The sequence below is a fragment of the Anopheles cruzii genome, chromosome 3, assembly GCF_943734635.1.
Source record: "Anopheles cruzii chromosome 3, idAnoCruzAS_RS32_06, whole genome shotgun sequence".
Lineage (NCBI taxonomy): Eukaryota > Metazoa > Arthropoda > Insecta > Diptera > Culicidae > Anopheles > Anopheles cruzii.
This window is the reverse complement of record NC_069145.1, coordinates 82676214-82691758: the sequence shown is the minus strand read 5'-3', so window position 1 is coordinate 82691758 and position 15545 is coordinate 82676214. Positions and strand designations below refer to the sequence as shown.

The window sequence follows — 15545 nt, the reverse complement described above, 5'->3', positions numbered from 1 at the left end:
AGAATCGGCGCTCGGTTGACACACGCATCCAGGAGCAGGGATCCAGGACGGTTTTGGGGAGTGGATTTGTCTCGGATTTTGTCCCCGGCCATGCTTCGAAGAATCCGGAAGTGTTTCCGGAAGAGAAAGGCGCTGATTCTGCGCAAGGCGTCTGCGTTTATGAGGCTGTGTGTAGGCTTTGGCCGACAGTCCATTTGCTCCTGCGCCCCCCTCGGCACTCGCCTTCGCCACCAAGAGTGGCCACTCTAGGGCACGGTTCACTGGTGATCCGCTGGCGAGTTGTTGGTGTTTTTGGTAGTTTCGCTTTTTCCATTTCACCGGTCATTTACTCGTTTTGGCTTTTGTCGGCCGGTGGGGATTATGAAATATTCATTTTCTTTCGGACGTCTTTCCGGTTCTTTGACCCCAGGGGGGAGGGCGAAAGGATTTTGCCCGTTCCGCCCTGCCCGGGTTCGGTCGGTGAAGAAGTCGATTCTAAGAACCACGTCCACACGGGCATTGGACTGCGTTTCCGGACCGTGCTAAATGTAGAGGACGCCTATGAAGACGCTGAGTTAACTACCTAGCTTGAGGAGGTTTTTTTCTGGGGGAGTCCGAGACCCAAATCAGGCCTACGCAAGGTGTGGGACATCCGGCGAGGTAGAAACAGCTAGAAAGAATCTTTCTTACCTTGCGTCTGTACCGTCCGACATGCTTAATAATAACCGAAGTAATATGAGCCAAACTTCTCACACATCAACATGCATGTAACGTCATTCCGCAAATAGTTACACGCTTAGCGCTGAGTTGCCACCCAGATTGTGAATATTTTATAATCACTCCTCTAACGGCGGGTAGCCTGAAAGCCACTGGAAAACGCGCCTTGATGATACGTCGGTGTGAGGATACTACTGTGGCCAAACAATTTCGGGAATTCGCATGTAACTCCTAAATTATTTCTTTGTTTTTGGCCACCGTGGTACCTTTCTTCTGACTCATTCGGTTCGATTTTACTCGCTCGTTTGGTTTGCCAACGATGGTTTAATCGGTTCCCGAATGGGGGCCAATTACTCCCGTCAACGGGTCCTCGATGCTCATGTTGGGTCAAACACTTTGCCTCCACTAACCAGAAGAGAGAGTTGGTTTCAATCTTTACAAATCTCCGTGGTTTGTGGTAAACGTGGCCGGCTAATGCACACAAACCGCAGTACGGTCCGAGGACTGTACAGTAGGAGCGATGTTGATGCGCGCCTAGCGGTGATCCCCTATCGTCGAAAGTGATGATGGTCCTCCGGGGAGTGAGCAAAAAGGATTCAATTAAAAAAGGGTTCGATATTTCTAATTAGAATGGAGCCCAAAAGTTACCGACCACGGTTTGGCTGTGGAAGCGAATGTGCCTCCGGTGGGGATTTGGTTATATGGGGTTTAATTCAATGGCGGGCGTTTTTTTAACTTATTTTTGGGATGCTTCGTCCGCTTTGGCCGCCGAATTCACCCGCGCTGCATTGAGCTGTACAGAATAACACGCAAAAAAATAGAAACGCTGCGGCTCTACCAAGGTTGCTTCCTGTCGTGTTCGGTTCGCTCACGTTAACTGGGGCCCCAAGCGCCGTCGTGTGTGCATACCGTGAGCCGGAATGGTGCAACATAACGATTAACTCACTAATTGCTTCGTGTGTTCTGTCTCGCCCCTCCTTGCCGCGGTGCCTTAATTACAGGTGTACTACTATATCGTCGATTCGCCGCGGAACGAGGGCAAGGATTTCTTCGAAATCAACCTGCAGAGCGGCGAGATATTCACGAAAGTGGTGTTCGATCGCGAGAAGCAGGGCGCGTACGCTCTGGAAGTCGAAGCACGTGACGGTGCTCCATCCGCCCGGCCTAACAGCAATCAGCAGCCCAATTCAGGTGAGTCAAAGATGATGGTTTTCGGCCGTTAGTACTTTTCACTTTTTTGGCCGTCGTTGGCTTTCCGCGCCGGGAGAGCTTGGCCGGGATTATTAGGAAGCTGAAAAAAAATCTGCCAATCAATATTTTTCTTTTTCCGTGCTCCTTTTTATTGCCTCCCCTCTCAAGTGTTATGGTTATGGCGCGCGGAAATTTTCGCACGCACAACACAGCCCGCTGGCCCGGCGGAAGGTTGGGCCAGTTTTCATCATCATAAGCATCACGTTTACGGCATCCGAAATGGCATCGAATTTAGACACGCACTCACGACAGCTCGTCTTGAAATTCTTCACACTTTTCGAGTGGTGCGAGGTCACCGACGGTGAACGAAATCCTTCCGATTGCCGCCATTCGGGAAAGGGATCTGTGCCCCCTCTCGCCACCGAAAGTGAATGACGCGGAAAACGGGGAAAAGCAATTAACGATCCCTTTTTAATATTCATTACTTGTAAATTAATAACTTGGCCGATTGAACGCGCGGCCGCGGGGATGGTGGCCAAGAGCCGCGCCCCAGGTGCTCTCCGTGGTCCCAGGGCAGCAGATCTTGTTTTTCTGTTTGTTGGGTTGGTTTGTTGATGGTCGTCGGGCTTTGTTGGCAACACGGGCGCAACAGTTGCCGGAATAAAAATCAAAATGGTGGAAAATAGGAAGCCACCGGGGGCTCCACGGTCCTGTTTTCCACCCGGGCGGTGCTCTTACAAAAGGAAAGGGAAAAAGGAAATGACATGCTCGCCTGGTTCTGAAAGAGTTTCGGCCGGTACGTGCCAATGAAGGATGCCGAAAATGGGTCCATTTTTCTGCTCCGATGCTCTCCTAGCCAACCAGGACCCGGATTGCGCCTCGCGCAGCCAGCCGGCTTATTCTCCGCGTGTTCAATGGCCCCCGGGGAGCCAAAAGTGGAGCCTGAGGCTGTGTCCGGGACGATAGCCCGCCCGGAAGCCGATTCGTGGAAGAAAACGGCCGAAATGGGGATACTTTTGGAAAAGTGTGTGTTTTTTTCGTTCTACGCCCTGTAATTACTCTTTTTATTGGGGGCCATTTTGTTAAATTCTTTTCACTGAAAAGTTGCTGAAGCAAGGAGATGCAAATTTGTTTCAGGCAGGCAAATATTGCTGGCTAGGGGAGCGCGCTTGAACCGATCATGCTCACAGTTTTATGGCGCAAAGTTTCTAGTTTATCTGGCGCAAAGAAAATTGACCTAGAATTGTGTTTCTCAGCATCAGCCAATCGGCCGAAGCGTGAAAGTGTTGCTGCTCCGACTAATTATGCTGTGTAGAGAAGCGACCCACGGGCTTCACCGTCCGTGAGACTTTTAAATCCGCTTATGACTGATAGCTCTCCGGCATAAAAAGGGAAAACTCCTGATCGTATCGATGCCCTTAATCCCCGGTAGCAAGAAGAGCTTGAAATCGATTATGCATGGTTCTGCGGGCACGTCGAATGAAGATGTAAAGCATCGTCATCGAACGAGATAAAATGGAGCACAGTTCCAGCATACGGAAGATTGCTTTCGTCCGGTGTTGAAATATTAGCCGTCGCCGAGACAGGTAACCTACCAGCTGGTTGTTCCGTCAAGCCAAAAAGTAGCTTCCACACTACCTTTCGGTACACACACACGTGGAGTCCAATTTGGAACGTTAAATCCTGATCCCCTCTTCCTGGAATTCTGCTCTGAAAAATTAAAAGCAGTGTGGATCACGGCCACAGGGTGGTCGTTAGAGTACCCGAACAACCCCCCGAACAGGCAATCATACGGGCAAACCTGTGAGGGTTCGATTGGTCCCATCGTTGAAGCAGGCCATTTCCCGTGCCGACGGAGTGCACGACGGAGTGCCTACAAATGGAGCGTACAAATGTGTTATGAGCATCCAATAAGTTTAAAAACAAAACAAAAAAAAGTCGGCAATCTCTTATGCTGGCTGTGCTAGTGACCGAGCGAAGCTGACCGAGGTATTTGGCAGTAAGCTACGGCACGGGCCTGACCCCCCCTCCCGGGTCGTGATTGCAGGACTGCGCACCGGGCGGCTGTTTCGGGCTTTAATTTAATTCAAAACTTTCATGCACAAGCTCTCGGATCCCGGGCTCTCTAGGTACGGTCTCGGCATGTTGGCCCTACAGAAGAGAGTACACGGCAGCGGTCTTGGAAAGGTGGCCTCTATGACGGAGGGGCTTATAGGTGCCGCACCCTTCCAGGCCATGTCCGAGTTTATGCTCGACTGAAAACATAAGGTTTGAGCCGGGCAAATCTAACTCCTGCATACATGCAGGCGGCTCCATCTCATCGGCGATACTCCATTCAGGTCTCAGAAAATGAAAGAGAGTTTGTGTGTGTGCGTTGTGCCAGGGAGCAAAGGATGATAATGTCTGACATGTTTATTACTATCATACGGCACGCTCTGGCGAGAAGGAGCCAGAGGGTCAGCCGTCGAGTGTTTGCTTTATTCATAAATGGCCGATCCGGTCCAAAGCGGGGCGGTCGTTAATTCGAGGGCAAAGTTACGAGAGCAAATGCAACCCGAGAGACGACGGCACGGACGGCGTGAAAGGTTCAGGCTTTCAATGCTCTCGGGCTCTCTTGCGCTCGGACCAAGGCCTATCGTTTTATTCGAGAATTAGTTGATTGGCCAAAGAGAGGCCAGATCGCCCAACCCACCGCCCCCTGGGTGCGTTTATGTGAACCCGATGCAACCGACCCGCCGATGTCTTGCATGCACTGCGAAAGATATCGCACTTGGCGCGTGTGGTGTGTTACGGAGTCATAGGCCCACGGGCTAGCCATCCCGGACCTTTACCGGCTCATTTTCTAAGGCTCATTGGTCGGACACCATTTTAGGACGAGCGTATATGCCCCCGGAGCACCTTGAGAAAGGTCGTTCCGAGCTGGTCAGCGGTCCACGTTGTGCCAGGGACGACGCCATACGTAAGACTCAAAAATGCAGTTATTTTCACTTCCGCCCACCGGCACACACAATCCCCGTCCCACGGTCCTCTAAAGCTACCACTGGGACAAAGAAAAAGGATAGAAGTACGAACGAGCACACCACCGGTGAGGGCTTGACCTGCGAGGCTTGCGTGTTTTTTTTGCTCGGTGTTTCAATTCCATTTTGCAAGTTTTGGCAAAATCTCGAACCACCCGGAACAAAACGTGGTGAGGTCACATTTTATATTTATTCTAACTTTATGTGAAATAATAAAACTTTTCAACCGCACACACACACATACGGTTGGACATGTTTGTCGTAAAATGAAACAGAGGCAAGGGGTTGTGTGGATTTGCATTGAGCACATTTTATGGGCACACAGCCTCTTTCAGGCACACACAGACATACGAAACGGAGACAAACTGAACTGGCTGGCGCGTGGGATAGGACAAAGTTTTGTGCTACCGAACCGGACCTCACCCGAATCAAATTGGAACGACGTCGATCGTGTCGACCCGTCCGGAACGGGGTTCCGAGTTGGAAGGCCGGCCCCTCGCCCGGCCATCTAGCGTGTGGCACTGCCCGGGTGCATAAATTATTATGATTAGGATTTTGAGGTTGGTTTTTATTTGCGCTGAGCCGCGTCACCACACCGTCGTGTCATGTCAAAGCTCCTCTCTCAGCGGTCCCTCGTTGTTTCGCCACTCGCATTGTGACAGACCAGTGACGACCTCTGGCTGTCCTGCCCTGCTTCGGTGTGTCTGGTTGTGGACAGATTTCAATTTTTGCCAAAAATAAATCAATTGCTCGCCGCGTGGGTCGGGACGTGGTTCCGGGAACTTTCCCGATGATTCCCGGGTGATGAATTTTACTCATTTATGCGCTCGCGTCCCGTGGCGTTGCACCAGCCGTTGATGCATAGCCAAAGTTGAATAGTTTGGAGGGGCCAAGCGGGGGCCTGGTTGTGTGATGACCAAAGCGGATTAGGCGGGGCACGCGGTTCCTAGTTCCCCGAATCACACCACTCCCGGTCATCGGTGGTTTCATTTGGTGGCGATTTATTAGTTAATTAATTTTATTACACCGACACCGCGTGGGAATTTCACACGGCGGCGGCTCACACAAACGGCAAACAGCAGCAGCCGCGACCGATGATGATGGCATGAAAGAGGGTTATGATTGCCAATTCGGGAGGTGTGACAGGGCTTTTCGGTGGTGCTTTGTTTTCGGTGTAACCTGAGTCTCGTGACAAATGTTGTTTAGCGCGACCAAAAAGATGAAAAAGCCCGTGCAGTGCTTGACGAATCGGTAACAGTAACTTTCAACTTGTTATAGAAATTTATACGCAGCCATAAGTTTGAGGGTCATTTTTGGAAAAGCTCGCCTGACAGATTTTAATTTCGGACCCTGATCCTCTCGTCGTACGGGAAAATCCCCTTCTTTGTTCTGGAAGATGTCACAAGGAGCGGCGCTCACTTGACCAGAAGCGGTTGAGATACGGTTCTCGTTGCGGTGCTTCGGGCTCTTCACCTGCATTTGCCCGCGTGACAGTTAATTATGTTGTGCAGCTGGCGTAAATAGATGAACATTTTAGATGGCCATTTGGTGGTTTGATGGCAACCCACTCGGGCAGGCGCCGTCTTCCTTGTGTTTCTTCCTTTCATGCTTCACGCTTTTCCATTTCTTCGTTAAGTGGAGTAGCGTGTCTTGTGTTCACTGGAACCATAACCATCTTCAGCGCTGTCCGAGTGCCGGGCTGGTCCTTACGTGCCCCACTGGTTGATTGGGTTTGGCGTGTCCCGCCCGAAGGACACTCTCGGGGCGAAACTCCATCAAAAGACGCGCCGTGGCCGTGGCCGAGGTGTTTCGCTCGGTGCGCGCCACCTCAAGGAACGCATTCTTCACCGGAAGTGACGTACTCATCGGCGGCAACGGGCACAAATTGCACACTGCACTGCACCTTTCCCAGGTGTGTTCGAACGTGTGGCGCTTCTCTCGTCGGCGCCACTCAGCGCTCGGAGACCGGAACCGCGCTCCCCTCTAATCAGTTCACGCGGGGATATGCTATCCTGGGGGCCGAGGCGAGAAAAATAACTTTTCCCCCCGTGCAGTTCCATGGGGCACACACCCGGGCCCAGGCCACTGAAGCCGGAAAATAAATTTACATTTATATTAAAAACAAATATCTGTCGTGTTGTTTCGTGTCTGGGACACGCAGCTGGGGTTTTTAATGCTCCGCCGCCGCCGCTGGGTCCGTATCCGCAGCAGGAAGTGCCCCCGTGGCGAGAAACAGAGTGGAAAAGTGATGATTTCTATTCCGTTTGTTTGCAGCCGTGTTTCGCTAGTTTGCCGCAATCATTACCTCTTTTCCTGGGGCAAGGAAGCGGGAACTGTTTCACCGCACCGCACAGTGTACTTTCCTGCCCCGCGTGCTCTCGTGGCACCGATAAGACTGTGACTTCCTGGTGTTCGCAGGAAGTGACGTGACTCCGGTCGGTGCTTCCCGTGATGGGGCCTTTCGTGTCTCCGCGGGATGGTTCCGAAGAAGACCCACCGACCGAAGTAAACCACCAGCCAGACTAGCTGGCGGGCCTTGTACTCTTTCTCTCAACCGGTGGTTGCTCCTATAAAGGGCCTTGAGGGAAGCATAACTCACGAAATGCAACGGCATGCCTGTGGCTCTGTGGCAGCGCAGCACGCGCCGCATAAGGAAGACGTTCATTATCTTAATTATTATTTGTACCATTATTGCACCTCGATTCTTGGCACGAACGTCGCCAGCCCTGCTTTAACCGGGGAGTTCACAGGAAACAGTAGAAATAGACCAAATACAAGACTCTTAACGCTACAAACTGTCCTAAGATTACTGCCGCTTTTCGCCGTCACAATATGGCGTGCGTTGGCCTCTTCAGCAAATCAAATTTTCTGCGCCATCCGCGCTCTGACGAGGAGAACATGTCGTGCGTGCGTGCGCCTTCGGCGGGTTTTCGCTATTCCTGGAACAATTTCATCGATTGTCGAGAGCCCATTCTCTGGCGGTCGCGGTTTTTGGTCGCTTTTCTCAAAAGGTAATTGAATTTTGTGCCCGCGATTGCTGTCCGTACCGGAAGGGCCCCCGGGCCACAGGATACCGCGGCAAATCGGATAATGAATTTGATGGACACAACGGCCCTTTCTTCGGCGTGGACCCATTCCGTGTAATGGGGCGGTTGACATTTGTATCCCCGTAAGCCGGCGGCGGAATGTGATGACCACAGCCCGACAGTTTGTAGTTCCTAGAAAACATTGAATTAAATTAAGGCTTTTTTGTGGGTCGTTTTCCCCACAATCGGCCAGAGCTCTGAGGAGGCTTCACTGTGGCGATCATTTTGATTGCCGTGACCCACAACCGACGCACGGATGGAGAATCGGTTTGGAATGGATTCTCCATCTTCGGGTTTATTTTCATTACAAATTACCTTGCACTGCCTTGCGTTTGGCGAACATTAACCGAGTCACGGGCTTCACGATAAAAATCGTTATAAATTCTGACATTTGTAACGCTACTACCGATGGCAGGGGCGGCTGGCGAAAAACGCATCGAAACTCTCGCGACATGTTCCAAGGAAATTGATCATGAATATTGAACATGCTTTCAATGCAATCTTTTCCTTCTTGGCCGAATGAAAGCCCCAGGGCGGTGGAGATAAAGGAGAGAACCAGAGTCAGCAGAGCCCCATGTCGATCATGTCCAATTGCGCAATGCCGACGGGGAGAAAGTGGTTCCTTTCGACTGTCGGTCGGGCGATGATGGTGGTACCAAATGCGGACCTCGTGTGCCGAAACTTTTTCCACTGATCACTCGGCAAGAAAATGCATTTTAGCAGCAAGCTGTGTAAGACAATGTCGCGAACGCGCCCTGTCGGTTACGCTGGTGAGTCCTTTACGGCGGGTGCATCTGCAAGAAATTCCAAGTCACTCTCGGAGTGTGCAACGAAGAAGCGAAGAAAGCATTCCAACATCGGAGTCGAATCGACTGAAGTAAAAAAAAACCTTTCGCTGAAGAGTTGTTGAATCGCCAAGTTGAGTTCGAGGCCAGGGCGAGCAGCGCCACAGTTTGCCCGAAACGAACTGAATCCAAATTCAATTTGCGTCCTGATATTTCCGTAACCAAGATGCTCGCCATTGACGTCCTTACGGGCAGGCGGCCCAGGACCTTCCTGTGCCTGGCCAGTACTGGAGGTCTTCTTTTTGTTTTCTTCTGGCGGACAAAGGATTTATTGGTCCACTGGATGTTCCCACGTGCTCGTAGCAGTACCACCAATTCCAGCACACCACCGATCGCGGGTTGAACCGGGTAAATCCGTCTCGGAAACGTTTTTATTTCGTCTCAGTTTTTATGTGGTGTCAAGAGAGGTTTGGCTTGGCCCGGCGGGAAACCGGTTCCACTCGCGTAAAACTCCCGGATTTTCGGTCACCTCCGATCCGGACGCGGGCACACATGTGGTGGGTAGCCTTTCACGAGCTTCACTTTGGATTACGACTTTCTTACGAGTCGGCCTTTCGGTGGCTCGCCTTCGAGGCCATTCAATAAAAAGCACAAAGACACATCAGCGAAGAAAGAGAGAGACAAAACCCAATCCGTGTGTCCACTGGACACACAGTGCCCCCGTGGCTAAGTTCCAAGAAGGAAGGCTCCGCCCATGCACCGTCGCCGAACTTAACTTCTTCTGTCACTTCAGGCTCCGCCGAGTCAGACTGTCCGCGCTCTGACGTAAACCTGCGCCCAGCGCCGTTCCCGACAAGTTATCACTTCCTTCCAGCGGCAAACGGTTTCGACAGTTCCCACTCCGGTGGAACAAAAGCCCCCTTTCGGCGTTGCATGCAAAACATGCAAATCCGAAATCCCTCCGCTCTCGGAGGCGACAGGGCACGCGTCCAGGGCACGCGGATGAGAGGACATACGGTTCTTCGTCCCATACATTCTGCCGCGCTGCGCTCGATTTTTCACCCCACGTGTCCCCGGCTTTCGTGTGATACAGGACCCGGCAGTTCGGCAGCAGGACATGCTTTTTGGTTTAGGGATAATAAAATAAATGGATCTGATCGGCACAAGAAGCGGGGAGTCCGCTGACCCCCCCAACGCAGAACTCTTAGCACTCCCTTGTCTTTTACAAACATTCCACACGAAACACGACGTTTGCCCACCATCACTCATCCACATTCAAACAGGTCCCTCGGACAGACGGAGGATGTGACCACCGGGATGTGTTTGCAATGTTTTTTTCGTCCTTTTTGCTTGGCCTCAGCATTCCGACATACCAGGACGCGGCGGCGGCCCAGTGGGAGGTTTTGAAAAGAATTTAATTTTACTTCACCTGCGCTTGGTTTCCATCGCATTTTCGGTTGTGTGCGTGTGCTGGTGTGTCTGTGTGTCCAGCGGTGTCCTTTTTTTTGTTTTTCGATTTCCCATCGGAAGCTAAATTCCCTTGGCGAACATAATTTGACGCTAAAAGCTTGACCGGCGGCCGGCAAAACGAGTGACAGTTCGGGTACCGGAGGCAGCAGGGGCAGGGGCAGGGAATCGAATTATCGGGCCAGTTCTGTTGCCACACGTGCTCTCGACTCGACTGGCTGTGAAGGTTAAGGACGACGGACGTTCGCGTCCGAGGTCGGCCTGTCGCTCACCGGGCGTGTTGAGATGTGGGGTCCAAGTGAACTAATAACCGGGTTCAACCTTTTTCGCTTTCCGGCCGGCAATGAAATATGCCACGTCAAACGGTTTGTTTTATTGGACGGATTGAAGAACCATACGTTCGTAGTTTTTTATTTTACCTTGCGACCACCACCGGACAAGGTTTTTCAATCCAATAAACTTCGTTAGAAAATGCTCGTTTTGGTTTTTATCAAACCCGAGCGCTTCTTCTTTATCTGGGGCAGTTAGGGATACCGACGAGCGGTGGTCTTGGGCTGCAAAAAGGGTATCCCTCGCCCGCTCGCGATTGAGCCACTCTAGCTTCGCAGTCTCGCCATCTAAAATGGGGCCCATCACGTCCCCTCTGTCCTTCTGGACGGCATAAGAAGACTTTGTGGGCTGGTTCGTCATTCGGAATTCTCATGACATGATCAGCCCACCGGATCCTGGCGAGGTACACCGCGTTTAGCTCGCTATTGCAGCGGCTCCTTAATTGTCATTCAACACGCACGGTCCCAAATATCTAGTCAGTTCTGGACAGGATCCATGTCTCAGATACGAGTACTGCGATTAGGTTACTAGGATTACAACCCCAGCTTCGATCTTCGCGACACGAGATGTGAGCGAAATAGTTTCCTCATACTGGTCTGTCCAGTTCAGTCATGATTAGTGCCAACTTTTGACCCCAGATAGGTGAAGCTCGAGACCTATTAGTATGTCCTACGTATGCTCTCCGGTGTTATTGATAGGACTGCTGACGGTGATGGAAACTCAATGTAGAGGACAGTTTACAAAGATGGATGAGAAGAACGAGAGTTTAAATTACTGTTCGACCCGACACTCTGATTACTGATAGTACCGGGCGGCAATCAGTGTATCTCTTCCCGAATAATCCCACCTCGTTCCGTTGCCCTAGGCCCTCGCATTATCGGATGATTAAATGCTGATGAATGATGAATTGGTTCCATTTTATGTCCCACCATCATTCACTCTTGTACACTGCTTCAATGTTGCATCGCCCCGCGTACGTTCCGATCGCGCCGCTGCCCGGAATGGCAAACATTTGCTTGCTCATCAACCACCACCTCACAAACATGCACACACGTCACTCCGGGAATCGCTTTTCCATTTGACAGAATAAATTGTCCCGTCCGCCCCCGGGAAGGCACCGGCCGTCATCTGCACCGTTTCCTGCATCACTGCCGGCGATGGTCCTGTGCCGAAGGTGGTATGAAAGTAGGCCACACTTGGTGGCGGGTGAGCCGATTATCGCCAGCCGATTTTACATTTTTATCATCTGCTCCCCGCTCTGACAGCATCATCCAGGACATTATCATCATCCGCCGCATCGCCATCGCTCGTCAATTGTGTCACCAATTGCTTCGCCATCAGCGGATGCGTGGGGTGTGAGCCAAATGTAGTCATAACGGAAGAAACGAACCATCCGTCCGTGTGGCAACGAACCCGGATGGAGGCGCCTGGTGGCGCTCATGATTTTCCCCCGAACCCCCGAAACCGATCACGACGGCGAGCGGCGACGGTGGCAGTCCTGTGGCCGAAGAGGGGCCGAAAGGGACTTTTATTTGCCTCCGGTGCCGCAGTTTCATTTTTGTATGTTTATGATTGAATTAAATCGCAAACGGCCCCCGGAGGGAGACGATTTTACGGCTCTTCCCGATGGCCGCAGCATCGAAGGGAAATTCGGGTGACAGTTACCCTGCCGCCCGTCCGACGGGAAGGTGTAAAGTGATACCGTTTTAATGGTGCGATAGTCGACTTAAGGCCGGCTATTGCTTTATCTCGCCACCGGAAGCTGTTGTTGTCGGTTTTATTGTTTCGTCTTCGCTTTCCCCACATCCAGGGTGCGCCAGGTTTACCGAGCGGAAAGAAGTGCTCCGTGTTCGGAACTGTGGGTGTCTTTTTTGTGGTCTAACATTTTAACTTCGACCATCAAACGGCGCAGTGCACGGCAGCAAACTCCGCTATCAACTGTGAAAATTGTTTCCATCGCACTCACGATTCGCTGCCTCTCTCTCTCGCTCTCTCGGCACTCGTGGTTATTTGCTGTATATTTGTGTTTTGCCATTTCCGGCTCCGGGGGCTGGGAATCTCATTTGCCCAGTCCGTGCCGGTTCCGGTGTCGGAATGACATGATCTGATTAGAATCTCACACCAGCCGCGGTGCATCCTGCGCCACCGCAAAGAAGACGGACGATGATGGCGCAGCGGCCGGGGTGTGGCCGGGTGGCTGGCTCGTTGATGCACGTTTATGGCCCACCGGTGGAGATAAATCCACGCCCAGTGACTCGCTGTGCCGTGCCCCAGCAAAGATAAGCTGCTTTACTGCGGAAGCGTGTGGGAAAATTTATTCGAAACAGAGCGGCGGAACAGACAGGCGGGATGCAGTTGGTGGCCGGCCAGCACACAGGCTCTTCCGGCCAGGCTCCGGGTGATAAGTCTCGTGATATGGTAATGGCATCACTCATTTCCGAAACTCGCGACGCGACAACGGAGATCAGTTCGCGGGGCCGATTAGAGCGAATTGGTTTTGGGTCATTTTAATTGCAAAATCGTGGCCGGCCGGTTGAATTATGGTCCACAATTGATTTACCGGCTCCCGCCCCGCAAAGTTACAGGGCCCTTCAGTTGATTCGAATTCCGGTTGACGAACTCTCGTGCTCGCTCCGCATATTTCGCAGTCCAGTGGGCAGCGGTAAAGAATTGCACCGAAAGCAGCGGCGGTCCGGTTGTTCCGACAATCACGGGAAACTTTGCCAGCTGTTGAAATCCCGGAAAGCGGTTCGATCGGACGGGCGATCCGGGAAGGCGGGGTTTTTTTTGCTGGAGACAACTCATTTATTTATGCTTGCCTGGCCTCTGGCGCCGCAGAAAAGCTCAGCCGGGGAACGACTTCTCCACGCTAAACCAATTATGCCGCTCACGGGGATGGCAATCCGATTTCTTCCAACCGGAACTAACGATGCTCTCGGCAGCGCAGCACCACCCCTCCGTAGTGCACAAAATAAACCACCGAGCAATAAAGCATCAACATAATAAAACTCGGAGAAGTGCAAATCGGACGGCAAGAAACTCAAAGTCCGATCGTTGCGCGGCTCCTACTAATAAGCTCTTAGTTTTGCTTTTCGATAATCGCAAAACCGGAAACCACCGGGGTGACCCGGGCCCAGGGGTAGTACGCGCGGAATCACCCTTTCGCCCACTTCACTGGTCCGCACAACCGGCCAGTGGGCGCAAAAATCGAACCACTATATAAAATCCGGTCCTCCGACCGATCGGTAGGTTGTCATCATTCATACTTCATCGAGCGCTTCCGGCACGGCGATGGCGCGACGACGGTGCTGCACTCGATAGGTCCGGGATGGTGATTCATTATTGAGTTAAGCATCTTCCGCACTTTCCGGTGCTCGGTTCCGGGTTGTGGCCGGATTGCTGATGACATCCGGCAAACCTTGTTCCGGTTCCGTTCACGGTGCGACGACGACACGGCCTGACCCCGATTCAATCGCTTTAATTTGGCGACCGTGAGCACAAACGGAAGCGGCCGACCGTAGAAAGGAAGGATCTTCGGATTTTTCCGTTTTTTGATATCCACTTTATGAAATTGTCCGCCCTGAGTCGGGGGAATCTTTAACGACGTCGACGGTTCTTCACAAGTTTCACAATTAAATTAATGTTTTAAATGTTTTGATAAATTTTTATCACAAAACTTTGAGTACGAGGAGGATTGCCAACTAGAGGTAAAGAAAGAAAGGGTTTCTGCCACATTAGCATTTGAGGGTGGGTTCACACCTGTCAGAGTGTGTGTGTGTGTGTGCAGGGCGATGGAATAAATTGAACTTAACCCTCTTCAAACGGTTCACGACGGATAAGTAGCTCGATGAGTACGACTGTTCGAAGAGTCTCTTCTCCGTCATCTTCGACGTTTGTTCGTTCATTTGTTTTGCTTCCTTCCCTCGGATGGCTACAGTTCTCACATCGGGCGGCGTAGGCAAAGAAAAAAGGAACTTCCGTAAGAAGGAAAGATCAGCATCCTTCCGGAACATCATCCGAGAAGCGCGGGCATCAGCGGCCTGTAATAACCTGCCTTATCCCACTCATAAATCATACTTCTAAACTCGTTATCGTTCAACTGTGCTGAAAAGCGGAGCATAATGTTTAACCTTTCCACTCACGGTTCTCTTTTCCTCTTCTCTCTCGCTCTCGCTCTCTCATTACAGGTAAGCCCATTACCGTTGATCGTCGTATCGTTATGTTTGTCCGAAGCACCGCGACGACCTGGCACGGCCGGGGCCAAGGGTAAGTTTCTGGCGGCGACCATCGCGCAAGACGACGATTCCGCGTGTAGCGTGTTGGGTCGAAATCGTTGAGCCATTCTGGCCGCTCTGGGTTCGCAAATGTTTCCTTCTTCATTCGCATACCGGCCAGAATGAGGCCAGCCAGACTTACTGCTGCTGCTGCTGCTGCTGACCCGCCGCAGGTGATTATCGTGAGTGGTCCACCGGGAGGCAGAGGCTATGTTTCAGCTGTCTCAGCTGCTTCTTATCTCGTCGGCCGCGAGGTCTTCAGCCCCGAAACGGAAAACTAATAATCTGCCCACGGATAGAAGACCGCCCGTGGTTTTGCGTATGGGCATTGATTTATTTGCTTCACTTTATTGCCAAACGCCACACGTGGACGGGGACGGTCAGAGAGACGGCCGGCGCTGAAGGGCCGGCAGAGTCGGCGTCGGTTTTCGGGGCCTCGGTCACGATCCGTCGCGGCGTCATGTTGCCGATGGCAATAACATCATCGTCCGAGTGCGTGTGGCCGGATCGGAACTCGAACCGACAGGAGGACATCCGCAGGACACCCAAGCACACACATCGAGTCACCGACTCATTAAGTCTGATTGCCTCGGGCCTCGGTCGGGACTACGTGCTGCCGACACACGGCTCGTGCCGCAGGAGACCAACCGGGGCGGCGAGTGGCTTTTCCTGCAAACTTTTGGTGGCTCTTGGCAACTT

The 15545-nt window shown here is 52.0% G+C and overlaps 1 protein-coding gene across 1 annotated transcript in view; it reads left to right on the top strand.

Annotated features, from left to right (window-relative positions):
* Positions 1-14842, top strand: part of LOC128271146 (neural-cadherin-like) — a 68356-nt gene extending 53514 nt beyond the window's left edge. The window contains 2 exon segments of the mRNA XM_053008586.1: positions 1698-1887; positions 14760-14842. Coding sequence (XP_052864546.1) covers positions 1698-1887; positions 14760-14842 — 273 coding nt within the window.
* Positions 14843-15545: the final 703 nt, after the last annotated feature.